The 27,045-nt window shown below is 46.0% G+C and overlaps 1 protein-coding gene across 5 annotated transcripts in view; it reads left to right on the top strand.

Moving 5' to 3' along the window:
• LOC105919942 (homeobox protein Mohawk) overlaps positions 1-27,045 on the top strand; it is a 198,953-nt gene that overhangs the window by 153,291 nt on the left and 18,617 nt on the right. For 3 of the 5 annotated variants that reach the window (XM_036129472.1, XM_036129475.1, XM_036129476.1), the window contains exons 1-5: positions 11,377-11,567; positions 11,710-11,721; positions 12,217-12,486; positions 14,982-15,141; positions 17,757-17,910. In XM_036129472.1, the coding sequence (XP_035985365.1) occupies positions 11,392-11,567; positions 11,710-11,721; positions 12,217-12,486; positions 14,982-15,141; positions 17,757-17,910 (772 nt within the window). In that variant the 5' untranslated portion in view covers positions 11,377-11,391. Of the gene's footprint in view, positions 1-11,376; positions 11,568-11,709; positions 11,722-12,216; positions 12,487-14,981; positions 15,142-17,756; positions 17,911-27,045 lie in introns of those variants that run through there. The other 2 variants (XM_036129473.1, XM_036129474.1) reach the window with 2 other exon arrangements.

Genomic DNA, 27,045 nt, shown 5'->3' with positions numbered 1-27,045 from the left:
TATTGTGCGTGACCCAAGCCGGATTTCTGATTTTATATTTTTTTTTGCCTCAGCCCAACAACCTATCAGTTGTGAAAAGACTCTGCTTGAGTGCTCAGTGCATCTTGTCTGGACCAGTGCTTCATACCGGCTCCCGAGAAAGTTAGTGGCTTATTTTCATTGTTCATTCATCCTTCCTGAGTGTGGTTCGGGCACTAACCTTTCTCTCTCCCTTTCAGTGATTTCCTGAGTGCACATCAACCTGCTACATCTGCAGCTTTGCCAGTTTCTTACTAAAAACCTTAAATTATTATTGTTGTCCAATTTTAATTTTCTGGTGTCCAGTTTCCAATGTATTACAACATCATAATAATCCAAGTCAAGGTCTGGACAGAAGCCCGGCCCAGAGACTTTTGAGTAGGAGAACCCAGACTATTCTTCCTACTAAGGAGTTACTGTTGGAACCCAAAATGACAAACGACAATCAAGGATTTATCAGAAACAGACAAAGACAGAGTACTCGAAGAAGAAAGACTTGAGCTGTCTCAAGGCAGGGGACAGTGTGCGGGTCCAGCCATACAACTATGGTCAAACATGGAATGTGGCAAATGTTCTAAGAACAGTAAGCCCAATATCTTATGAGGTTGAATTGGAGTCTGGTGGTGTTGTGGGGAGAAACCGTTGTCATCACAGGCACAACTACAACACAACAGCTCCACCAATACATACAGACACTATGATAAGCACAGACTGTAGTAAGTGCTGGGCAAGGGGATGACACCATTGTTACTACTAGGTCTGGTTGTCAGGTTAAACAGCCTGCATACCTAAAAGACTATTATAAATTAGATGTTGCTTGTTTAATTTTACACGATGTGGTTGCAGCAATGTTGAAAAAAAAAATGCATTTCTTGTATCTCCATAGATTTTATATTGGGAACCAGAAAATTCAGAATCTGGTAATAGGTCTGATGCAGGATGATGCACATTAAGGGGGTGTTTATGTTGGGTTATCAGAAACGTAAATGTCTGGTCAAGGGGAAAAAAAAGATGTGTAGAGTGTCAGGATGCAGCTTGTAGGCTGCAGTCTGTGCCTCACTGCCTCTCTCCCTTCCCTGCTCAGAATAATTAAATCCACCTGTCAGGCTGCAATCAACCTTCAACTGCTCTCACCCGGTTCCACCCTTATTTAAACTCACCTCATTCTGCTCTCGTCGCCGGTCCGTAGTGTTCACTCAAGCTCAGTCTCAGCCAGTGAGTGTCAACTCAGTCCCACGCTCTCAAGTTCTGCAATCCAGTTCTACGCTCTCAAGTTCTGCAACTCAGCTCCACGCTCCCAAGTTCTGCAACTCAGCTCCACGCTCTCAAGTTCTGCAACAGTTCCACGCTCTCCGGTTCCGCAGCTGTTTCACGGTCTCAAGTCCTCCGCTCCAGAGTCTCCTCCCGGTCAGTCTCCCCGCGCTCCTCCTGTCAGCCAGCTTCCGCACCCTTCATCTCCGTCCATAAATACTCTGGTTCCTCTCGTCATTAACCCTCCATTCTGTACAATAAAACTCACTTCAAGAACAAGCTCTGTGCGTGCGTGCTGTGTCCGGGTTCATCCAAAGACAAATCATGACATAGAGAGCAATGTTTGTTACGTGTTTCTCGGGGGGCTGATTTGAATATGGGATTTAGTTGTGCACCTTTTTAAGTATACTAGTGATGGCATCACCACCCCCTAATCAGACTCTGTAAAGCAGGCCACTAAGCTACATAGTTTTTGACAGAACAACAGAGAATAAATGTGTAACTTTATTTTTACCTTTTCAAAAAAGTCTTTATTAACAGAAGTTGCTGTCTCCCAAGATTCTTTTGTGTCAAGCTGAAAATTCAAGAGGACTTAATAGCGGTGGTAAACTGCAGAGAGGAAAGATTGCTGTTACAGCTGGAATTGGGTCATTTCATCGATCTGCTCATTTTCTCTTCAGTCACTCTTTCCAAAGTTAGAAAACAGTCCAACAAATCTTTCTGTGGCTTTAGAAGAAGTCTGTGTCAGACAGCCTGTAATTCCAGACTGGTTTACATGGAGCAATGAAGCCCAAGTCTGGAGGAAAAACATCATCCTCATTGACAGATTGTGGTTCCAGACAGAAGCTTTAAAATCCTCTGGACTGGAATGGTCTAACATGTTTACATTGAGAGAACAGATTTATAGTAAAGGCCATCTTTAATAGACAACTCCTTTTATTTTCTAACTGAATGATGAAGATGAACAAGATATTTCCAACAAGAGTCATAATGGGTTGCAGATATCTGCTTTTGATTTTAAATTACCTACCTTCACACAGTTTACACACCTCACCAGTTTATATCTTCATGGATTGATCCTTCTGCAGCCTTTTTGCCACAATAGGTTTCTGTACTTGTGAAAAACTAATAAAACATTTGAATACTCCAACCCTGTTTTTTTTTTTTCTTTAACTGGATCCCAGTTAAACTGTGAGTTAACAGAGACAGCAAACAGTGTACAGAGATGAGACTCTCAGGAAGTTTCCTCCAAGTCAGAATAAGCTAATATCTAAATGAACTATTATCGAACACTTAACTGAATTAACTAATTCAGTTTAGTTGCTTTAGTTTTGTCAAAAGTTTCCTTTGAAGGACCTAAACTTGCAGGAGAAAAGGTTACTTGTTTTCAAGTTTTCTGCAGAGCACAAATAACTGTGCTCTGCAGGAAACTTAATCTGTGCCTCTTCAACCAGGGATCAAATTGTGTCAGATGTCTGTTTACATTCACTAGAAGAGGATTTGGAACAGAGATCCTGCTGGAACATGAAGCTGCAGAACTTATTGGATCTCTGCAAAGCTTCTTAGCAGGTATCCAATGTCTCTGACATAACTCTGGTGACAGGCTTCAAAACCCATTACTAGTCTATCACAGCAGCAGTTGAATGGATACCAAAGAAAGCAATTCCTAAAGTCCAGTTTGAGATTAAGCAGAGCTGTGTGGTAGGAATTACCTGCAGAGTCCATGTCACCAATTCCTTTGGAGTTAGGACATCATGATTAATGCTGGGCATGGCTGCCTGTTGAGTGGTTTTATTCACCCACAAAGAGTGACATGCAGCAGACATGGCGAGGCTGGATTAGGATCAAAGTGGTGCTGCAGCAGGTCAGTGCTGAGACACAGGTCTAGAAAACAGCGATAAGGTCAGAGGAGGAAACAGGAGTTCACCTTAGGCCAGAAGTCTGAGCTGCAATATTGTGGAAAACCTGAGCAAATAAACCTTTCCTGACCTTAATTAACCTGATTACATGACTGGACCCTTCGTAACATGTTTGCACAAACTCTCAGTAAAAGTCAACTTCCCCCATTAAATTAAAGTAAGCACAAATAAAGAATAATTACATAGAGGTACAACCCTCAGATGTCGCCTGCTGCTTAGTCACATCCTTGGAATAACTACCCTGAATAAACCCCAAAGGAACCCACAGCCGAGAACCTCAGAACCACTGAGTGATGGCCCATAATGTGACAGCTTTATAATGGAAGTCAATGAGAGGCTGTGTCAGGAATAACCAGCCGTAGCATGGCTATTCATAGTACAACTAGTTCTTCTATTTGTCTAGATTTCACTAAAGCATAGAGTTAACCTTTAAAGTCCCAGTGGCTAAAGATGCATAAAGCAAATTTGCCATGAGTACTGAAAAACAACATCCTTAGCCATCATTCCAACTTACCCCTCCCCTTTAGGAAAATAACACAAGGATTAACTTAATGTTTATATCTGCTGTCACAAGGAGCAAAATCTGCATGTCAGGATGCAGCTTATTGGCTGCATGCTGAGCCTCTCTCCCTCTCTCTTGTTCCTGCGCAGCCTGATCAGTTTCACCTGGCAGGCTGCAATTAACCCACAACTGCTTCCACCTGTTCCCACCGCTTTATCAGACTCACCTCTTTCTGTTCCCGTCGCCGGTCCATAGCGTTCACTCCCGCTCAGTCCCTGCCAGTTTTTCTTGTCAGCTCCGTTTGTACCCGTCAGCCTGAAGACTCCTTTCACCTGGTCTTGTTTCAGTCAGCCCAAAGACTTTCCGACAGTTTTGTTTTCTCCAGTATTCAGCTCAGACGTTCAGACCTCCACCGTTCGGCTCAGACGTTCAGACCTCCACCGCTCGGCTCAGACGTTCAGACCTCTACCGCTCGGCTCGGACGTTCAGCCCTCCACTGCACGGCTCGGACGTCCTGTGCTCCACTACTCGGCTCTGAGGTTCTGCTCGCCACTGCTCGGCTCTGAGGTTCTGCTCGGCTCTGATGCTCTGCTCGCCTCTGCTCGGCTCTGATGCTCTGCTCGCCACTGCTCGGCTCTGATGCTCTGCTCGCCACTGCTCGGCTCTGATGCTCTGCTCGGCTCTGATGCTCTGCTCGGCTCTGATGCTCTGCTCGCCACTGCTCGGCTCTGATGCTCTGCTCGCCTCTGACGTTCTGCTCGCCACTGCTCGGCTCTGATGCTCTGCTCGGCTCTGATGCTCTGCGCTCCACGGCTCTGCTCAGAGGTCCTGCTCTCCAGTGTTCGGCTCCAGAGTTCCTCCCGGTCAGTCTCTCCACACTCCTCCTGCCAGCCAGCTTCTACACCCTTCACCTCCGTCCGTTGTAAGACTCTGGTCTCATCATCCATCTTCCACACTATTCAATAAAAACTCACTCATAAGAACTGACTCTGTGTGTGCGTGCTGTGTCCGGGTTCATCCCAGAAAAATATATCATAACATTATGGACCGGCCAAGGGATGAACCCGAGCACGCACAGAGCCTGGTGTAGAAGCTGGTAGGATCTGCCTCGCCTCCGGTTCGTCTCGCCTGGGTCGCAAAGTTGCGACGCCACGCTTCTGGATTCATCTTGCCTGGGTCGCTGTGTTGCGACGCCACCCGGGTCGCAGAGTTGCGACGCCCCGCCTCTGACTCTGTTTTCCTGGTCCGCCTTCCCCGCTGCTCAGCACTAAGGACGGCGCTCCTCGTCGTCGCTGCCCAGCGCTAACTTTTGCTGCTGCCCAGCATATTCAGACTTTGCTGCCCAGCGCCTTCTGGTTTTTGTTTAGAGTTATTTTTTGGTGTTGTGTTCTAGATCTGCTTTAGTTTCTAGTCTTTTTGTATATTTTTTATTGTTTTAGAAGATTTATTTCCGCCTTCTGTTCTTTTGTTTTGGCTCAACCTTAGATTTTGGTTTACTTAGAATTTTTTGGGATTTATGTTGCTTTTGAGTATTAGAGTTTTATTTAGCTTTTGTTTATCCAGTTCGGTTCTATTTTTTAGGTTAGTTTTCTGAGTTTTGTTTTTGAGTTCCAGTTTTTTTAGACTTCCTGTTTTGGTTTGTGTTATTTCTAGCTCTAGTTATCTAGTTTTTCATCAGTTCAGCTGTATTTGCCCTCATCTCCCGGTTCTGCTTTGTTTCATAGTTTTGCTTTAGCTTTTGGTTCCTTTCCTAGTTTACCAGTCTTGTTTTGATTTTTCAGTTTGAGACCCTGTAGTTTCGTCAGCCCTGTAGTTTCGTTAGCTCTGTAGTCCCTGTCTTGACCCTGTAGTCCCTGTCTAGCCCCTGTAATTCCAGTCTAGCCTCTGTAGTTTCTGTCCTAGCCCGGTAGTTCTAGTCTTGTTCTGTATTTGTTTTTTCTTTATTTTAGTTTTGTTTGTTTTGTTTTTTTTTCTTCCCCCTTAGTATTTAGGTGTCTGGGTTCCTGCGCCTTATGGGTTCCTGCGCTGTATGGGTTCCTGCGTTGGATGGAGTCCAGCGCTCTTTAAGGTCCCTGCGCTCTCTAAGGGCCCTACGCTTTCTAGGTCCCTACACCCTTCTCCTGTTTTCGTTGTATGTTTTGCCCTGTTTAGGTTAGTTTAGTTCCCTTCCGTAGTTGTTTTGTTCTGTCTTGCCCTAGTGTCTCTGTGTTGTTCCCCTGTTTAGGCGCATGCAGGTCGCTGTCAGAGCCCTCCGGCGCACCCATGTCGCCGGCTGAGCCCTCTGGTGGGCCAGACTGTCGCTGCCCTGCGCATGCAGGTTGCCGCCAGAACCCTCCGGCGCTCCTATGACGCCGGCTGAGCCCTCTGGTGTGCCAGCCTGTCGCCACCCAGTGCACGCAGGTCGCCGCCAGAGCCCTCCGGTGCTTAAGTCGCTGTCTGTGCCCTCTGGCGCGCCTGGCCTGTTGCTGCCTAGCTCACCCTCTTGTTGTTATTCCCTTGTTTAGGCGCTGCCAGAGCCCTCCGGCGCCCCTATGTCGCCGGCTGAGCCCTCTGGTGCGCCAACCTGTCGCTGCCCAGCGCACGCAGGTCGCCGCCAGAGCCCTCCAGTGCTTAAGTCGCTGTCTGTGCCCTCTGGCGCACTTGGCCTGTTGCTGCCTAGCTCACCCTCTAGTTCCCTGGTGTTTAGGTCTTGTTTTCCTGGCGTTTAGATTTAGTGTTCCCCGGCGTGTTAGGACGCCCTCTGATTCTCGGTTCCCCAGCGTGTTAGGACGCCCTCTGATTCTCGGTTTCCCGGCGTGTTAGGACGCCCTCTGATTCGTGGTTCCCCGGCATGTTAGGACGCCCTCTTTTCTCGGTTCCTCGGCGTGTTAGTACGCCCTCCGTTCTTGTTCCCTGGTGTTTTAGATATTCCTGTTTCCCTTGTGCCCCGGCGTTCCCTTTGCGCCCCGGCATTCTTCTTCCTGGCGCCCCGGCGTTCTCCCCACGCCCCGGCGTTCTCTTCCCCAAGCCCCGGTGTTTCCCTCACGCCCCGGCGGGTTTTCCCTCTGGCGTTGTCGTACGCTTGTTCTTCCCTCTGGCGTTGTCGTACGCTTGTTCTTCCCTCTGGCGTTGTCGTACGCTTGTTCTTCCCTCTGGCGTTGTCGTACGCTTATTCTTCCCTCTGGCGTTGTCGTACGCCTGTTCTTCCCTCTGGCGTTGTCGTACGCTTGTTCTTCCCTCTGGCGTTGTCGTACGCCTGTTCTTCCCTCTGGCGTTGTCGTACGCTTGTTCTTCCCTCTGGCGTTGTCGTACGCTTATCCTTCCCTTTGGCGTTAAGTACGCCTGTTCCTTCCCTTTGGCGTTAAGTACGCCCGTTCCTTCCCTTTGGCGTTAAGTACGCCCGTTCCTTCCCCTTGGCATTAAGTACGCCCGTTCCTTCCCTTTGGCGTTAAGTACGCCCGTTCCTTCCCTTTGGCGTTAAGTACGCTCGTTCCTTCCCTTTGGCGTTAAGTACGCCCGTTCCTTCCCTTAGGCGTTAAGTACGCCCGTTCCTTCCCTTAGGCGTTAAGTACGCCCGTTCCTTCCCCTTGGCGTTAAGTACGCCCGTTCCTTCCCTTTGGCGTTAAGAACGCCCGTTCCTTCCCTTTGGCGTTAAGTACGCCCGTTCCTTCCCTTTGGCGTTAAGTACGCCCGTTCCTTCCCTTTGGCGTTAAGTACGCCCGTACCTTCCCTTTGGCGTTAAGTACGCCCGTTCCTTCCCTTTGGCGTTAAGTACGCTTGTTCCTTCCCTTTGGCGTTAAGTACGCCCGTTCCTTCCCTTTGGCGTTAAGTACGCCCGTTCCTTCCCTTTGGCGTTAAGTACGCCCGTTCCTTCCCTTTGGCGTTAAGTACGCCCGTTCCTTCCCTTTGGCGTTAAGTACGCCCGTTCTTTCCCCTTGGCGTTTTGTACGCCCGTTCTTTTCCTTTGGCGTTAAGTACGTCCGTTCTTCCCTCTTGGCGTTTTCGTACGCCTATATTTTCCCCTTGACGCTGTCATGCGTCCGTTTCGCCTCGGCGTTTCCCTCACGCCCCGGCGATCTCGCTCCTTGGGCCCCAGCGCTCCTCTCACGCTTCGGCGTTGTTTCTCCTTGGCGTTTCCACACGCCCGTTCCTTTCCCTTGGCGTTTCCATACGCCCGTTCCTTCCCTTTTGGCGTTTCCATACGCCCGATCCTTCCCTTTTTGGCGTTTCCATACGCCCGATCCTTCCCTTTTGGCGTTGTGTACGCCCGTTCTTTCCCTTTTGGCGCTGTGTTGCGCCCGTTCCTTCCCTTTGGCGCTGTGTTGCGCCCGTTCCTTCCCTTTGGCGCTGTGTTGCGCTCGCTCTTTCCCCAGCGCTGTCAAGCACTCGCTTTTTCCCCCGGCGCAGTCAAGCGTTCGTGCCTTTCCCTGATGTGCCGCCCCCTGATTGTGCTTTGGCACATCAGTGTTCTCTTGCTCCTTGGTTCCCCGTGTTCTCTGGCCCCTTTGGTTCCCCGTATTCTCTGGCCCCTTTTGTGTTTGCAGGCTCTTTGGTCCCTCAGTGTTCGGTTTCGACTCTTGCCCGCCTTCCTGGGCCCCCTCCACCCGCCCGGCGTGGGGATTCTGGGCCGTCCGGTGTCCGGCCTTGGGGGGGGGTACTGTCAGGATGCAGCTTATTGGCTGCATGCTGAGCCTCTCTCCCTCTCTCTTGTTCCTGCGCAGCCTGATCAGTTTCACCTGGCAGGCTGCAATTAACCCACAACTGCTTCCACCTGTTCCCACCGCTTTATCAGACTCACCTCTTTCTGTTCCCGTCGCCGGTCCATAGCGTTCACTCCCGCTCAGTCCCTGCCAGTTTTTCTTGTCAGCTCCGTTTGTACCCGTCAGCCTGAAGACTCCTTTCACCTGGTCTTGTTTCAGTCAGCCCAAAGACTTTCCGACAGTTTTGTTTTCTCCAGTATTCAGCTCAGACGTTCAGACCTCCACCGTTCGGCTCAGACGTTCAGACCTCCACCGCTCGGCTCAGACGTTCAGACCTCTACCGCTCGGCTCGGACGTTCAGCCCTCCACTGCACGGCTCGGACGTCCTGTGCTCCACTACTCGGCTCTGAGGTTCTGCTCGCCACTGCTCGGCTCTGAGGTTCTGCTCGCCTCTGCTCGGCTCTGATGCTCTGCTCGCCTCTGCTCGGCTCTGATGCTCTGCTCGCCACTGCTCGGCTCTGATGCTCTGCTCGCCTCTGCTCGGCTCTGACGTTCTGCTCGCCACTGCTCGGCTCTGATGCTCTGCTCGGCTCTGATGCTCTGCTCGGCTCTGATGCTCTGCTCGCCACTGCTCGGCTCTGATGCTCTGCTCGCCTCTGCTCGGCTCTGACGTTCTGCTCGCCACTGCTCGGCTCTGATGCTCTGCTCGGCTCTGATGCTCTGCGCTCCACGGCTCTGCTCAGAGGTCCTGCTCTCCAGTGTTCGGCTCCAGAGTTCCTCCCGGTCAGTCTCTCCACACTCCTCCTGCCAGCCAGCTTCTACACCCTTCACCTCCGTCCGTTGTAAGACTCTGGTCTCATCATCCATCTTCCACACTATTCAATAAAAACTCACTCATAAGAACTGACTCTGTGTGTGCGTGCTGTGTCCGGGTTCATCCCAGAAAAATATATCATAACACTGCACACATATAGAATAAAATAACCCTAACTCTAACGACACAAGTGTTGTGCACTTGCATAGGTCTTTTGTTTAGAGGTTTTGTTGTTTTTGTCTTCTGAGGTAAGAATGCTATAAATATTGACTTTTTCCATATTCTCTTGCTAAGGCATCAATTACGGAGGAGACTCAAAAAGTAGCCAGGTGAACAAGAGAGCATAACATATCACACCCACACACATGGCCAGAGGATTCGGCATGAATCACTCGCTCGTGATCTGACTAATCCAGTCTATAGAGACAACTGCAGAAAATAGAGGATAAATAATTTTACACGTTGGTCAATTGTATGGGCATGTATGGAGGGGAAAAAAAGAAAAATTGGCTCCAGCACAGTCCTGGGTGGAAGTCTAAAGGAAAAGTAATCTGTTTCTATTAAACACTTTATTTAAACTGTTCAGATGGATACTGCAACCAAGGCTGGAGTTGGACTTGTTTTCAGCACCAGAATTTCATGCCTCATCCCGGCCCACCTAAGATAAGGACCTATTATCATAAAAAATATGCAGATTTATTACACGTTTTATCCTATTCCCTTTCACTTGTTGGCTTGGTGTATTTACTATGTTACTATTAATGATAAAAATTATTACAGGTCACTGTTTGGGTATAGAAAGCAGTTATATAAGAACTAATTGTTGTTTGTTCACACACTCTGTTACCAAAGCTCACCTGTTTCTTCCATACTAACAGGAGCAATTCCCCCACACTACTGGATCTGCTTACGACACTAAATCACATTTTAAAAATGGTCATAATTCTCAGCATGAATAAAATCACCCTTTTTAAATTCAGATCAGTTTCATAAATGTAGAGCTGAATCATCTAACATCTCAGGGATAAATACATCACAGCACCATACTCATCATTATATTAATTCTAATATTCACCAAATGAGTACTCCTACCTGCCCACACAGGACTTGTGAGCTCATGGCTGGTACTTGGTGCTGTACTTTGCTTCTGACTCTGAGGGGCTACAAGACAAAAATTCAGCCATGTGGTGTTTTATCTTACTATTATTTAAACTATAACAGAACATTGTGTGCCACAACATCACAAAATTCAATGACTTGGTAAATAACATGTAGGGTAGTATGCAGGCTAAGTTCAACATCTTTTCTAACCCATTTCATAGTCCTCATTTGACGTTACAATCCCCAAGCTCATTTTATTGAAAAAGCAGCCATTTTTTTGTACATTTAGCAGCGTCTGTTTGCAGAGCTTTCCTTTTCAGTTCTAGCTTTCTCTGTGCCGACGTGTTGCGTCAGGGTGTGTCAAAAAAAAAAAGCCCATGGATGGTGGTAGTAGCGGTAGTGTCTCTGTCCTCCCATTTAGCCACTCCTGGCCTGGGTGCAACTACATAATATTTAACTTCAAAACTTGCACTATGAACCTTTAAAGCAACATCCTTAGCAACAGTAATTATGGAAATTAATTAAAACACTTACTGCAGCAATTCTTACAGTAACTGTTTCTGGTTTTGAGTAAACTGCAACGCTGTTAATCTCCTACAGCAGCTGGCTGTACTACAGTGCTGATGCTTACCGATGTAGGGAGTAAAGGCATTCGACAATAACAGCGTTACAAGAAGTAGGTCAGAAGTAGGCCAACGCTTATACTTTTTTGTTATTGTTTACAACCAGGCACCTTAGTTTTGCACTTTTACAATTGTATGCTGTTATTGTTTGCTGTCATAAGCTGACCCAACACTGATGTTCACTAACCTAAGCAGGAAGAGCACATGCAATTTCAGTTCCAGGTGACATTTTATCTGCTTTCTGCTCCGAAAATTAAACAACTGTTTGGCCATGTCCTTCAGCTGCAGCTTCCTGCTACCAAATCAAATCAACCTTCTGAATAACAAATTAACTTCATCAGTGGGAGCAGAGCAGCTTCTAAAAGCACATTATTTGCCCTCAGTTTCCCATACTCCCTTCCTCCCTCTCCTTTCCTCTGCTGCCCCTGAACCAGCGTAGAGCAGCAGCTGGATGTTTGCAGGCTCAGGCTGGGGGCAAGAAAACATGAGCAGGCGCAGATATTCAGAGTCCCGGGCCGCCGGTAAAACCGGAGGAGGAGACGGCGGTCCGTGTGGATCGAGCTTAGAAACTCGGGCGGGGAAAATGTTAGCGGGGCATGGACGGCTGGGAGCAGGATTGTCGTTCAGCACAGCCGAAAGACGTAGGAGGAGCCGGGGAAGGTAACTGGTCTTCATCCACTCCCAGGACAGGATCAGATGTTCTGAAGACACAACTAAAGCTGCATTAAGACAACTTTGAATGAACACAACTAAATTTCCTGGATTCTATTTTGTTTTCATCTACTGTCTGTAACACCAACAGCAACGCGACCAGGTACCTTAACAACGTTTAAGATGCGTTATCTCTGATCTGTTTTCAGTCCGAACCTCCCGCAGCTTCACCGTACATTTTCCTGTGTTTCAGAGACGCTTTAACATAATTCAGGTGATTTTCTTCCTGTAAAATAGGAAGTTTCCGCGTCTCTGGGTTTTTATCGCAGCGCAGCAGTAAAGTGGACCTGGAACCAGTCCAACTGCCCGCTGTCTGCTCTGATCCATCCCACATTTATTTATCAGCTGTTTGCACTAATTAATGCGCAGTGAGATGTGCGCAGAATGAAGCGCCTCTACTGTAGAAGCGGGTTTGCGCAAACACTGAATGAATGAAACAGTTCAGATTCGGGATTGTTTCCAAAGAGCGAGGCTGAAGTGGAGCGTCAGAGGGCTGCTGTGCCACCTTTAACTCTGAAGCTCCTCGAATGTGATGGAGCTGATCTGAAAGATTTGTTCACAGGATCCTCACAAACTAAATGTGATATATCTGCCACAGGAGAAACACGGGGACGCTGGGACGGTTTTCCCTCCACACACCTTCAGAGTTTGTGCGCAACAGAGGGAGAGACCTGCGGACCGAGCGGCCAGAGATGAACACAGTTGTGTTTAACCAGCTGAGCAGCCAGATCCTGTTTGAGGAGAAGGCGAATGAGGTGGAAATGAGCAGCAGAAGTTACCTGGAAGTCATCGACGGCCAACATCCAGATCTCCTCTGCAGCAGCGCGGCCATCAGAGAAAGCCAGGCGGTCAGACACAGGCGGAGCGGGTATGTGAGGCTCTCGGTTAGAGGCCGTTGCTCAGCATGTGTGGATGTTCGTGAAGAAACCCACGGGGGGGATATCTATAGGCCTTTTGAAGTTGTTGCTCACTTGTTAGTTGTGCAATAAAGGGAGAAACTCTCGTCAGATCTCTTGAGTTTCTCTGCGGTTTGTGCGCAAACTGAGCGGAGCAAAAGAAACATCGAAATAAGACTTTAAAGGCTAGAATTGATTAAAACTAAAGACTGACGTGTAATTTAAAGTTTGACAGCATAGCTTTTATTGTAAATGTGTAAATAAAATAATGAACCAATGGTAATCTCTCTGCAGCCGTGCGCAAATACGCATTTGTGCAAATTATGGCTAAAAGGTTTAAAAGCCTCCCCATTGAAATTACTGCTTATTGCTGCTTCCTGTAATATCCAAATATTTTGTACCAAAGGTTGTAATGGAGAACAATCTGACAGATGAGATATTAAACCTTTACTGGTTTCCAAACTGCTGATGATTTAATTTTCACAGCTGAGGTTAGAATCAAGAAGCAGTTCAGACTTGTTCAGTAGCTCGTTGTTCCAGAGACACGAATTAGAACTGCAACTCAGGATTATGTATTTTCTAAATGAATCTATTACCTAAACTTTTGTTTAATCAGCTAATCTTAACCTATATTGTCTCCTCACAGACCATTGTTTTACAATGAACATATAGTTTAGCAAATATGACCAAATGATATATAAATAGAAATTTGCACATTAAAGTATTTAATATGTATAGTGCCACCTCTGGCATGAGGAAATGAAATAGGAGTACACCCCTAAAATGTATGTCTTTACAAATAAAAATCCTGATGATTGCCTTAATTCCATCACTGAAAAATACACAGTGTTATTTAATATGAAATGTATAAAGTGACAGCTAAAGAATATAATAGGAGTTTTCTGTAAAGAATTGAATTTGTAAACACCCGAATCCAGGCACCAAACAGTTTTTGCGAGAGTGCACTTGTGTATGTAAGCTTTTTTCAACAAAAAAAAAAAAAAAAAAAATCCTCAATAGCGGTTGTGAGGAGCCAAAGACCAGAGCATTGAGGCATCGAGGCAGACGCCGGGGAAACCAGAACCCCAGAGGCCTGGGAGGACCCTCAGAGCAAAGGTGCCCAAGAGGGACCAACACAGCTAGCTGCCTCCCCCATCCCAGGGAAGAGCAGAGAGGAGCCCCAGAAAATCCCCAACAGTCACAGTGCCAAAGCCCCCGGAAGCTACGGCGACGAGCCATGGGCCCAGAGACCCGAGCCCCAGGGGCACCCTACTCCCTGGTGGGGCACTGACAGAGCCAAGGGGGCCAAGGCCCCGTGACTATGATTGACCCACATTTCCCAGTGACTGTATTTTCTTTACCATAATACAATGTCACTACCACTGTCCATGAGCTCCACATCTCAGCCACTGATAATATACATCTGCTGTGGGTATTAAAGACAGCTGGCGACTATTGAAATGGACAAAGTTATTGCTATTGTATAGTCTGAATAAAAAATTTTCAACTTTTAAATAAAACTCATCCTACTGAATATTAAATCCCATAAACACACACACACACAGCCACACAGTGCAAACAGGGGTTAGGTGGATACACAGCTGTGTCCTGAGGAGGGAAACAGGTGTAATCTTTGTTAAAAAGTTAAATAAATAAACTCATAAAAACAAATGCACTGCTGAGTCACTGCAGCCCAGGACTCCATCTGTTTCCAATAAATAAATCCACCTTCAGCTCTATGTGAGCTCTAGTTCATCACATAAAGACCAAGTCTGAATGGATTTAACACTATCTGTCTGGAACAGGAAGCAGGTAGAAGACACAATAGTTTTGTTTGCTTGAATGAGTTGTTTATTTCAAGAGAGCACAGCCGTGAGTGGAAGAGGGCTCCTCACAGAGAGCTGGAACAAAACTCAAAGATCATGTAAAGGGAATGCCTGGTCTGGGAGGCATGGATACAAATGAAGAACAGTTGTATCCATGGGGCGTTAAAGACAGTTGGCGTCTATTTAAATGGACAAAGTTATTCCTGTCTTAAAGTCTGAATGGAGAACGCCCAACATTTGAAAAAGACATGAAGAACAAAGTTCAGAGCTCAGAGAGAAATGTGCTCCAATATGTTTAGACTGGCCCAGATTACAAGGAAAATATGGGAAGAACAAGAACCCGAGGCCCACCTTGAGGTCTGAAATCTGTCCCATCTGCAGCCAGTGGAGCCTTTTTGGGAGATAAAGGGAGAGGAGTGCAGCTCCATACTACTGGCGCTGCAGGTGGGAGGTAAGCCGAGATGGCTCAGCAAATCAGTTCCCAAAGGATTCAGTTATTCCTCCTGCGGGTTAAGGAGGTTCTTCTGGTTCACCTCTAGTTATTTTAGATTTTGAGGGATTTTATAACATCTGTGTGCCGAAACCAAGAGATGTGTCCAGTTATTTGCCTGCTTTTAAATCCCGTTCCTGCTCCTCCACAGGGGTCGTCCCAGCGGCAGCAAAGTGCGACACAAGCGCCAGGCCCTGCAGGACATGGCCCGGCCGCTCAAGCAGTGGCTCTACAAGCACAGAGACAACCCCTACCCGACCAAGACGGAGAAAATCCTCCTGGCGCTCGGCTCGCAGATGACTCTGGTCCAGGTGAGCCGCTTTCTTGTTCTCTGTTTCCAGTGAGATGGAAGCAAATGATCCTGCTTTTTGCACACGCAGACATGAGTGTGATCAGGCTGCTGGAGTTCATATTTTTCAGCTTCAAGTCAGATTTTACTTTTCCTGAACATTTTCCAGCAGCAATGCAGGAGTGAAGTGCTGTTTCCTCTGCCTTCCAGATCCTCCTGCAGCTTCTTTGCTCTCGGCTGCGTGTCTCAGTCTTTGAGATGATTGTTTCTTTATCTTCCATCCAGCACTGAACCCATGTCTGTGGTTGACATGTGCAGCTGTGTGTGTGTGTGTACACTATAATTTTCCTCACAAGGTCACTGATCATGTCTCTGAGAGTCTGGAGCAGCTTTCTCAGGCTGCCGGCTGCAATGCTGAAGCTGCTTCTCATATCTGAGCCCCTGGAGCTTTTTGTTTAGTTGAGAGTGAGGCCGAGTGAGGAGGCTTTGACCCGAACACACACTGACAGGCCTCTCACACGCGTATGTCTGAGTCCAAATATCAGTAGTGGGGTCAGAGGTGGAGGATTGGTTGAAAATGTGCATCAATCTAACAATTAAATTATTTATCAGATAAATATTTAGACATGTGCTTTTTAAATAAAACAGCAATAAATACATCATAACTGCGTCAAATGTATAAAATACAGTTCTAAACTACAAAATAAAAGCTACATTTAATATATTTGAAAATCCTCAAAAATGATTTCAGTATCTAATAAATAACTGACAGGCTTCGCTTGAAATGTGCTACATACTAGCAAATAAATCATTTGCCAGATAAATATTTAGATGTGATATTTTAATAAACAGTAATACCTTTATTGAATAATTACAAATTGTACTCTTACTTAGATAACTTTGTCAAATATATTAAATGAAGAAATGTATTAACAATGCAACAAAAATTCCAATTTATTAAATATAGAAAATTATTTTGAAATTATATGGAAATTATTTCAGTTTTTTAATTAAATTTTCCTGAGCTATAGTCCATCATGTAATCATTGAAAGTGTTTATATTCCATGTATTTAATGCATGTGTTTCCAATTTTACTGAAAGGATTTTCCAGCAGGGATCCAATCAGATCTCTTTCTACATTTTCAGGCTTTCTTCTCATGGCTTTTGTGTTGCTGAGAGGATAAATTCAGCTGTCAAATATCTGCTGGTCTGAAAAAATATCAAAAACCAGAAAAATCTTCATGAGTTATTGTTCCTGGTTCCTCCTTGTTGTACGTTTCTCTGTTTATAGGTTCTTAAAGAAATTACATTTGTATTAGTTTTTGCTAATTAGGAAAACAACTAATTAGAAAATATTCTAGACTTTCAGCCTTTCTAAATCTTTTCTGGACTAAAGAAGTGATCTTTTCGTCCCAGAGTGTGAACAGAAACTCAGATGTGACCATGATGACTGACTGTAGAAACTCGTCTTTGTTTTTCCACTGATTGCTGCTGAGAACAGCCCAGTTCTTCCACTGTTTAGTCCAGACAGACCGCTGTAAAGGCTGCCAGTGACGGTGAACGCATCACTTCCTGCGTGTTTTTCCCTGGAAAGGCTGACCTGGCAGCAGGTGTTAAACAGCAACTAAATCTGTCATGTTTTAGAACAACAGATAGCTTTGTTCCATGTAAATGTTGTGACTCGGCGCTGATAATCGGGCCATCTCTCCATCGGTCCTGAAACCCATCTCCGTGCCTGCATGCTGTCTCCTCTCGGCTACAGAAAGGCCACGGCTGGAAGAGCTGGATCAGTTCTCTTCTCAGTGTCTCTGTGGTGTCGTCTAAACAGGCGTGCCATCCTTTCTGTTTACTCTCATTCTTCTGACAGCCGTCTGTCCTCCTCTCTGTCCCACGCCTCCCCTGTTCTCATTCCTCCTCTCCTCCAGTCCCGCTGGCCAACTGGATGCTGCTTTCTGCCTGCTGTGCCACAATGCAGGGCTGCAGACTGAAGAGCGAGGGATGGTCCTAGTTAATGAGAAATCTAATACTGAAGGAGAGGATCTGAAAACTAAGTATTCTAACATAAGGCCCCTGTCCCTGGCCGTCTATAAGCAGCTTGAAATCTATCGAGCATGAAAAGTTATTTTATTATAGCATCTAATATTCTCTCCTCCCAGTGAAGCGAAGAGCAGCGGCTCAACTGTCTCTTTTATTGGATCCTAAAGACAGTGATGGAAAAAGTGTCCTATAGGAGTAAGGCTGGATGTGTCCAGAATAAGCAGGATGAGGACGTTTGTATCAGTCATTGTATCAGAGCATTGGTTCAGGAGATGATTCGTTCACTGTCTGTCTGCCGTTTGTTTCTACAAGGCATTGGTAGAACAAAGATGTGAGGTGTTTCTGCAGAGCATCTGGGATGTTTCTGAACACTCAGTTTCAGAGAGCTGCAGCTAAACTGCAGCCTGACTCTGTTCCTGTCTACTGTCTCGCTCCTCTTGCGGTTTTTCTCACTGAGACTTGTGGCAGGCAGTGAGCAGAAGTTTTTACTGAGGAGGACACATTTTGCTTGGCTGTGGATGTGGAGGAGTGTGGATTCCAACCATTGACATATGTTCCTGTTTGCTGTGTGTTCTCACTTCCTGCTTTGTCCCCCTCAGGTGTCCAACTGGTTTGCCAATGCTAGGAGACGCCTGAAGAACACAGTGAGGCAGCCGTACCTGAGCTGGGCCCTCAGGATCAAACTCTACAACAAATACGTTCAGGGCAACGCTGAGAGGCTCAGTGTCAGCAGTGACGACAGCTGCTCAGAAGGTAGGCCTCCCATTTGTGCTCTAAGGAAAGCAGTTGTAGCTCTGAGAAGTGGCCGCTTGGCATCAAAATGGTGCCAATGATCAAACTAAAGAGAACAATTGTTCTGGAGCTAAACCTCTTGGACCCGATTCTTTCTGCCTCCTGCTGAACAGGAGTTAGTAACTGTTTGTGGGCTGCAATATGCCTCAGTTTGGAAATAAGGACAGGGTTATCAGTCGCCTCAGTTAAAAGTGGTGAGATTTCAAGGTACTTAATGTTACAATTATTAGAAATTTGTTTAAAAGTTTTTAGTTTAAAATGATTTAGATGCAGAAGTTCTTCCTTTAATAGGCCACCCTCCGAGTAGTTAGGTTGACTATCAGAATTTCTCCCTGATTCTCCAGACTGAGATTATTCTAACTCAGTTTTGAGTCAGAGGTATCCCTTTGATAGAGACACATTAATATTTGACTGCAAACTGACTCTGGTTTCCTGAAATGAACCCACATCTTTCCGCCAGTCAGAGCTGAATTTATAATAGTAAACATTTCAGTATTTGTCATTTCTGTCCCCTTGTCATTACATGGTACTTATTCTGAACTGGTTTTGTTTTCTTTTGCATCTTTCTTTAAGTAAACAATCAGTTTCTATAAATATTGGTAAATTTAGATCATATCAGGAACTTTGTTATCAAAAGGCTACAGATCCTGGTTTGGACCTGATGCTGGTGCTCAGGACAACATTTAGCTACCTCCTTGAGTTGTGAAAAGCCCAGGTCATGTCCCACTGCTTTTTTGTCAAAGGGAGTCGATACAGTACAGAAACATGTTTTGTGTAGAAATGGCGAGCCAGCAGAGGGACACACGATGGCCAGCGGACTGTGACAGGCTGCCATTAAGACACCCCGCTGAGCCAACCTCTGCCTCCCGGCCTACAGCTGGAAATGAGTCACTTTCTGTCAGCCCTGTATTCACTGCTAACACTTGCACACATGCTGACTCTCATGGGGAGATGCGGCCATTATTTCTGCTCACTGACAGCACAGAAAACAAGCTGAGTCATGCAGTGAATGGACAGAAAGGAAGAGCGCTGTGGTGTCTGTAATCTCTACCTCAGTGTCTGAGGAGGAGAAGCTAAGCGTGTGGCTCCCAGAGGAATGTGTGCATGGTGTTGGGATTGTGTCTGCCGCAGGCCGCTGAACCTCTGGAGGTTCCATATATCTCCCTGACTCCTCTCCCTGTCACATTATGGTTGTGAAGCTGTCCGCAGCCTGCTCCCACTGCTGGCCCACATGCTGAAATCCCTCCATTATGTTTTGAAACTCACAGAGACACGTAGTTTTGTTCCAGATACTTTTATGTCCCCACTGACTTCTAGGACTCCTTTAAATCAGACCAAATATGCATTTTATTAGAAAATAGAAGGTCTACTTTGGTAAAAGTTAAGATCCTGCAGGGGTAGCTTCATGGTCTGGGATTATTTTGCTACACATCGTGTTGTATGGTAAACTGGTTAAAAATCTGCCACAGTAAACTTCACAATGCAGAAGCTAATCCTGAAAATATAGGATATAACCTTTAATTACATTAGAATAAGATGAAGCCTTTAAATGTGGCACAGTGTCCTGTGTCCTATTTTAGCCTGTCCTAATCCAGAAAGTTATGTCAGGAACTGAGAGTAGGGACTTTGACTGTTGGGGCTATGACAGGAAAAGCTGAAGAGTTGGCTGCCATTATTCAGAGCAGGAAGGTGGACAACCTGTGTCTCCAGGAGATCAGATGAAAAGGTAGAAAAGTTAAAGGCTTAGGAGCAGGGTTCAAGCTTTTCTATCATGGTGTGGGAGGGTAGAGAATTGTTTAGGAGTTTTTCTTTCAGGAATATTCTGAAAGAGAAACAACTGTCAAGGTGATGAATCTGCAGCTTAAAATTTAAAGGTGTTGTGTTCAGTGTTGTTAGTGGTTATTCCCAATAGGTGGGGTGTTAGTTGGAGGAGAAGGAGAGATTCTGCAGTGAGTTTGAGGAGTTGATACAGAATATGAGAGGTGAGAGAGTGGTGACTGGTGCAGATTTCAATTGAGACGGAGTAGGGAACAGAGTTGATGTGGAAGTGCATTTCCAGAACAGGAATGCAGAAGGGCAGATGGAGGTAGACTTTGCCAAAAAATGAGATGTAAATAAATGTTGTGAATACGTTTTTCCAGAAGAGGCAAAAACACATGGTAACTTACAGTGGAGGTGGGAGCACACGAGTGGATTACATCTTGTTTAGATTATACAAGAAGTGCAAGGCAGTGGTTGGTGAGTGATGCCAGACAGCACAGTAGTGATGTGTGTAGAATGAGTCTTATAGTGAGGAAGAGGACAAAGCCAGAGCAGAGCTGTAAAATAGAGAGAGTTAAATGTTGGTCCACTCCTCTTCAGTGGCTGTGTGAAGTTGCTGAATATTGGCAGGAACTGGTAGAAGCTGTTGTATACGCCGATCCAGAGCATCCCAAACATGCTCAATGGGTGACATGTCCGGTGAGTGTGCCAGTCATGCAAGAACTGGGACGTTTTCAGCTTCCAAGAATTGCGTACATATCCTTGCAACATGGGGCCCTGCATTATCCTGCTGCAACATGAGGAAATGTCCTTGGATGTATGACAATTGTCCTCTGGATCTCGTCACGGTATCTCTGTGCATTCAAAATTCCTTCAATAAAATGCACCTGTGTTCTTCGTCCATAACAGATGCCTGCCTATACCATAACCCCAACCATGGGCCACTCGATCCACAACATTGACATCAGAAAACCACTCACCCACCCGATGACACACACGTGTTGTGCAATTATATACCGTTTTAAGTTATTTAATGTTTAATAAATAACTCCCTGTCTGTTAAGTATTGTCTGGTGATAATCAGCTCTTAAGCTGATATCAGGACAATGGTTGAAAGGGATGAATTTGAGCACTAGCAATCTTTTAACAGCAAACTCTGCACACACATAGAATAAAAGAGTGAAAACTTCTCTTCAAGTTCAATAATTTAATAACAGAAATAGAATGAACATCCAGAGAACATCACTATATAATGCTGTTTATCTGAATTAACACAATATTTCGATTAACAAATCATCCCTACTAGGCTAGTGAAACTTAACTAAACACAACAGAGGCTATGACTGTTCTCTATCGGACTATCTCTGAGCTGCAATCTGCACACACAGAGGGTGTTTTCATCATTGCTGGGGATTTTAACCAGGCAAATATGAAAACTGTTCTCCCTCATTTTTACCAACACGTGGATTTTGCAACTCGGGGAGAGAACACTCTAGACCTAGTTTACACAAACATAAAAGGAGCATTCAGAGCAGCCCCCCGCCCCCACCTGGGCTCTTCAGACCACCTTTCTGTGATGCTAATTCCTGCATACAGGCCCCTGCTGATCGGAGCAAAACCTACAGCGAGGCAGGTGAGGGTGTGGACTGAGGGAGCAATAGAGGCGCTCCAGGACTGTTTTGAGTGCTCTGACTGGAACATGTTCAAAGCTGCAGCAACTTATGAGGACAAGATCAACATTGATGAGTACGCCATGACCGTGTCAGCCTACATCAACAAATGCATTGAGGACGTCAGCACCACCAAGACCATCATCACCCGAGCCAACCAACGACCCTGGATTACTGCGGAGGTCCGTCAAGCGCTAAAAGCACGGAACTCAGCCTTCAAGTCTGGTGACAAGGAGGCTCTGAGGACAGCGAGAGCCAACCTGAACCGTGCCATCAGGCTTGCAAAGCGGAACCACAGCCAGAAAATCCAGGAGCTTTTCCACGATGCCAGCAACACCAGGAGCATGTGGAAAGGCATCCGGGCGATCACTGAATACAACACGCCCTCCCCCCCGGTGGGTGAAGTTGATGCTGACTTCCTCAATGGACTAAATAACTTCTTTGGGAGGTTTGAGGCACTAAACAGCACTCCAGCAGTGAAAGCTGTTCCCCATCAGGAAGAGGAGGTCCTCTGCCTTGACACTGCCGACGTGTTGAAGACTCTGAGGAGAGTCAACCCGCGAAAGGCCCCAGGCCCCGACAACATACCTGGGCGGGTGCTCAAAGAGTGTGCAGGTCAGCTGGCTGGTGTCCTCACAGACATTTTTAACACCTCGCTGGACCAAGCCACAGTGCCAGCATGCTTCAAGTCTGCCTCCATCATTCCGGTGCCAAAGAAACCTCAAGTCACCTGTTTCAACGACTACCGGCCTGTTGCACTGACTCCCATCATGATGAAGTGCTTTGAAAGGCTGGTGAAGGAACACATCGTCTCCAGTCTCCCCCCAACACTCGACCCGTTCCAGTTTACCTACCGACGGAACCGCTCCACTGAGGACGCCATCTCCTCTGCTCTTCACCTGAGCCTGGCACACCTGGAGGAGAAGAACACGCACGTGCGGATGCTGTTCCTGGACTTCAGTTCAGCGTTCAACACCATCATCCCACAGCATCTGATGGGAAAACTGGAGCATCTGGGCTTCAGCACACCCCTTCGCAACTGGCTGCTGGACTTCCTAACCAACAGACCTCAATCAGTCCGGGTCGGACAGAACACCTCTGATGTCATCACCCTCAGCACGGGCTCCCCTCAGGGCTGCGTCCTGAGCCCCCTGCTGTTCACTCTGATGACACACGACTGCGTCCCCAGGTTCACCACCAATCACATCGTGAAGTTTGCGGACGACACAACGGTGGTGGGCCTGATCAGAGACGACAACGACCAGGACTACAGAGAGGAGGTGGAGCAGCTGGTGGGCTGGTGCAGAGACAACAGCCTGATCCTGAACGTGGAGAAGACGAAGGAGATCATCGTCGACTTCAGGAAGAACCGGCCTCACCATGCTCCACTGCTCATCAACAGCTCAGCTGTGGAGGTGGTCAGCAGCACCAAGTTCCTGGGGGTGCACATCACGGACAACCTCAGCTGGACTATGAACACCATGTCACTGGTGAAGAGGGCACAGAAGCGACTGTACTTTCTGCGGAGGATGAGGAGAGCCCGCCTGCCCCCGCCCATTCTCACGACCTTTTACAGAAGCACCATAGAGAGTATTCTGACCAGCTGTCTCTCTGTGTGGTGTGGAGGCTGCAGTGCCTCCGACTGGAAGAACGTGAGGAGAGTGGTGAGGACAGCAGAAGGGATCATCGGGGCTCCTCTTCCCTCCATTAAAGACATTTCATCGCAGCGCTGTGTGTCTCGAGCCCGTAACATCATCAGGGACCCCTCACACCCCCACCATAGACTATTCTCCCTGCTGCCCTCTGGAAAGAGGTTCCGCAGCATCCGTTGCAGGTCCACCAGGTTCTGCAAAAGCTTTTTCCCTGCTGCCATCAGACTGTTGAACTGCTGAAGTATAAAAACGGACTGTGTACCACACTCGACCCGCTAATTTGCACATATGTATGTATCCTTCAATATCGCTGCTGCACTTTTTCCGGAAACGTACTGCAAAACTGTTTACAATGCAACTGTCTATTGTTAAATCACTGCTGCACCTTACTGCATATTTGTTTACATTGCTTACATTGTCTTTACATTTAAATCTGCCTACTGCTCACTGCTGCACCTTATCCGAAAGTTAAATTGAAAGTTATCCTGTATTTGACTGTGATTTACCACTGCATTTTTCTTATCCTGTACTGTAAATTCACTGCAAGGTATCCTGTAGAGTTACTGCAATCTTTCTGAGCTGTATGAAAAAACGAAATTTCGTTCTGTATGCACTCTGTGCTACAAAATGACAATAAAGAAAGTCTAAGTCTAAGTCTAAGTCTAAACTGCTAAGCAAAATGAAGATAAAAAGAAACTGAGCTAAGGAATTTTTACATGCAAAAACAAAACAAAAGACAAGACAAAAGTGGTTGATCATGATCTGAATAATTCAGTGAATCCTGTTCACTGCAGATCTGACTCAAAAAGCATGGAATAGAGTTAAATTAGCTTAACTAATTTAGAACATTTGGCATGTTTTCAATCCATTCACAATGTAAATCCTGAGTAAACTAAATGTCATTTGATGAAATAACATTTTGTTTGAGTTAAAGAACCAAAGTTCACCTTAAAGAACATGGAATGAGCTTAAATTAGCTTCACTAATTAAGAACAACATTTGGTATGTGTTTCAACCCATTTACAAAGCAAATCCCAAATTACACAAAACATTATTTGAGGAAATAATATTCTAAAGAATGATTTGCTCCGTAGAATCATTTACTTTAGGGGGCGGTAGATTTTATTTATGCAATTCTACCTCCGGGCCCTAGGGGTCGCTGCAGCGATCAGTCGCTAAAATTGGTTACTCCTAAAGTTAACCAAAACGCCTTTAAATCGACATTAATATTCCATATTAATGCAGGAATAAAGCTCATAGCACTATCGAACGATGGCGGAGTGAAACCAAGCAAGTTTATGCTTTAAAACGGCTTTTTGTGATTGTCCGGAACCGGAAATTAACCTAATAGCATTTCGGCTAGTGGATTTCGGTGCTAATTTTAAAAGTTTCGTCTTTTATTTTAGTCATAATGAGTGGCCGGATAACATGAACATTAATATCCCATCAATGTATGAAATCCTTGTGGAGATAATGTTTGTTATAACCATAAAAACACACTCAAATCATCATTGGCAATGAATGCTATCAATGAGCTACCTCCGTTAGCCCCTTTGTTTAAAAACCATGTGAACACATTACACAAACATTTCCCAATGACAATGTAACCTTTCCCTTTAGGTCTCTCTGTCCAACCTGTCGGTACCTCTTGTGAGCTTGATCCACTTTAGCCATCCACGGAAAAGAGCACTGAAAAGCAGGGAAAATCGTTGGTCTGTCCAGCAGCGGGCTAGCGGCTTAGCAGCAGCAATGTGGCCATGAGCTTGCTGAAGCGTGGAGCACCGGTCGAGGCCTGGATGTCCTGCAGGCAGCCTCTGACCCGGTTGCAGTCACGATTTCAGCAGGTTTTCCTCAGCATGCAAAAGTGGGTCCTTTTGCCGGCTTTTCAGCTCTGTCTGGAGTCCACTTTCCTGTAAAGGCTCAGAAGAAATAAACAAAGCTGTTTTTGGCATGGAGGGATTCTCCCTCCAGCGTTTTACGGTTTTACGCAGACTTAATTCTGAGTTGTCCGGTTATATTCCCCGGGCGACGAGGGATTTCTCCCCTGTGCTGGCTCCTGTCTTTTGGGCCGTGAGCCCTCATGGTTCGGGCTGGCCTCCTTCCTCCTTTTTCTCAGGCAGGAAGAAACCATGTGGCTTGCAGGGCATGGCTGGAAGAAGTCTGGGTGGCAGCCCCTCCCCCCTCTCCTTGAGGGCTTCAGGAGAAAAGTGGTTGTCGTCTCTGGCCAGGGGTAGACTGAAGGGAGCTGAGAGGTGCAGTCTGAAGAGATCCTGAATGGGGAGGGGTCTGGGTTTACAGCAGGCACCCTGCGGCAGGGTGGTGGAATCCCTTCTGGTCCCTCCTCCATGGTACATGGTCAGAATTCAATCTGACATCAATTATTTCATCATAGCTTTAATATGGCACAGCACACGCTGTCTGCCATCTACCCTGAACAGTGTAAACTGGGATTCATCTGTGAAGAGAACACCTCTCCAACGTACCAGATGCCAGTGAATGTCAGCATTTGCCCACTCAAGTCGGTTACGAAGATGAACTGCAGTTAGGTGGAGACCCCGATACGGACGACGAGCATGCAGATGAGCTTCCCTGAGACGGCTTCTGACAGTGTGTGCAAAAATTATTTGGTTATGCAAACCAATTGTTTCATCAGCTGTCCGAGTTGCTGGTTTCAGACGATCTTCGAGGTGAACATGCTAGAGGTCCTGGGCTGGTGTGGTTACACGTGGTCTGCAGTTGTGAGGCTGGTTGGATGTACTGCCAAATTCTCTGAAGCACCTATGGAGATGACTTATGGTAGGGAAATGAACATTCAATACATGAGTAAGAGCTCTGGTTGATGCTGTCAGCATGCCAATTGCAGGCTTCCTCAAATCTTATGGCATCTGTGGCAATGTGCTGTGTGATAAAACTGCACCTTTCAAAGTGGCCTTTTATTGTGGGCAGTCTAAGGCACACCTGTGCACTAATCTTGGTGTCTAATCAGCATCTTGATATGGCACACCTGTGAGGTGGGATGGGTTATGTCAGCAAAGGAGAAGTGCTTACTAACACAGATTTAGACTGGCTTGTGAACAATATTTGAGGGAAATGGTGATATTGTGTATGTGGAAAAAGTTTTAGATCTTAGAGTTCATCTCATAAAAAAATGGAAGCAAAACCAAAAGTGTTGCGTTTATATTTTTGTTGAGTGTACTTCCCAATGATTGGACAGCTAATGCTAAGGTAGGAGAGTACTTGGTATGTCTTTTGGAAGGACAGTTGGGCATGTTTCAAAGATCTACCAGTCGATTGCGATTGACGAGTTGGCGACCACTGATCTAGAGAGTTAACCGGACATGGCAGTCGGGGATAATGTAAGTATTATGTTTTGGTCCCAATGCACTGAACACTTAGTTCAGGTGGTGGCACCAAATGTGGGAAGCATTAGCAGCCCTCTCCGCCTGATTATACATCCAGATTACAAGACCGGTTAGAAGAAGAAGAAGATTATTCAGATTTTTTTTATTTACACAAGTAATTAAATTAACAATACACTATTAAAAATATATGTTTTCTTCCCGTTTTAAAATATTTACATTAGGTGCTTGCTGTATTTAAATTTTTGTATCGGACACAGTGCACAGAATTCCAATAAGACCCCAAAACTGCACAAAGCCTTCTTAATTCCAATTGGCTACATGAAAACAGAATTCAAGTCACAGTCTGGCTTTCACATTGCACCTCCACAGACTTACACCATTAAGTTTAGGTCCATCCTGCAGTCTGTCCCACCAAGATATATAAATGGCCATTTTTGCTTCGGCAACTAAAAAATAAAAATATTGGGACTTAGACTTATTTGCTCTGTTTTGGTGAACTCTGCTAATAAATATATAATTTGTAAAAAATAACAACAAAAAAGCTAAAAACACTCATCAATAGGTTAAAAAAAGCTGTCAATTTTTTACAATCCATAAAAACATGAACAATACTCTCAGACAAACTGCAGAAGGACATTCATTTAAAACCCC

The sequence above is a fragment of the Fundulus heteroclitus genome, unplaced genomic scaffold, assembly GCF_011125445.2.
Source record: "Fundulus heteroclitus isolate FHET01 unplaced genomic scaffold, MU-UCD_Fhet_4.1 scaffold_174, whole genome shotgun sequence".
NCBI classification, from domain to species: domain Eukaryota; kingdom Metazoa; phylum Chordata; class Actinopteri; order Cyprinodontiformes; family Fundulidae; genus Fundulus; species Fundulus heteroclitus.
This window is presented reverse-complemented; position numbering and strand designations above follow the sequence as displayed.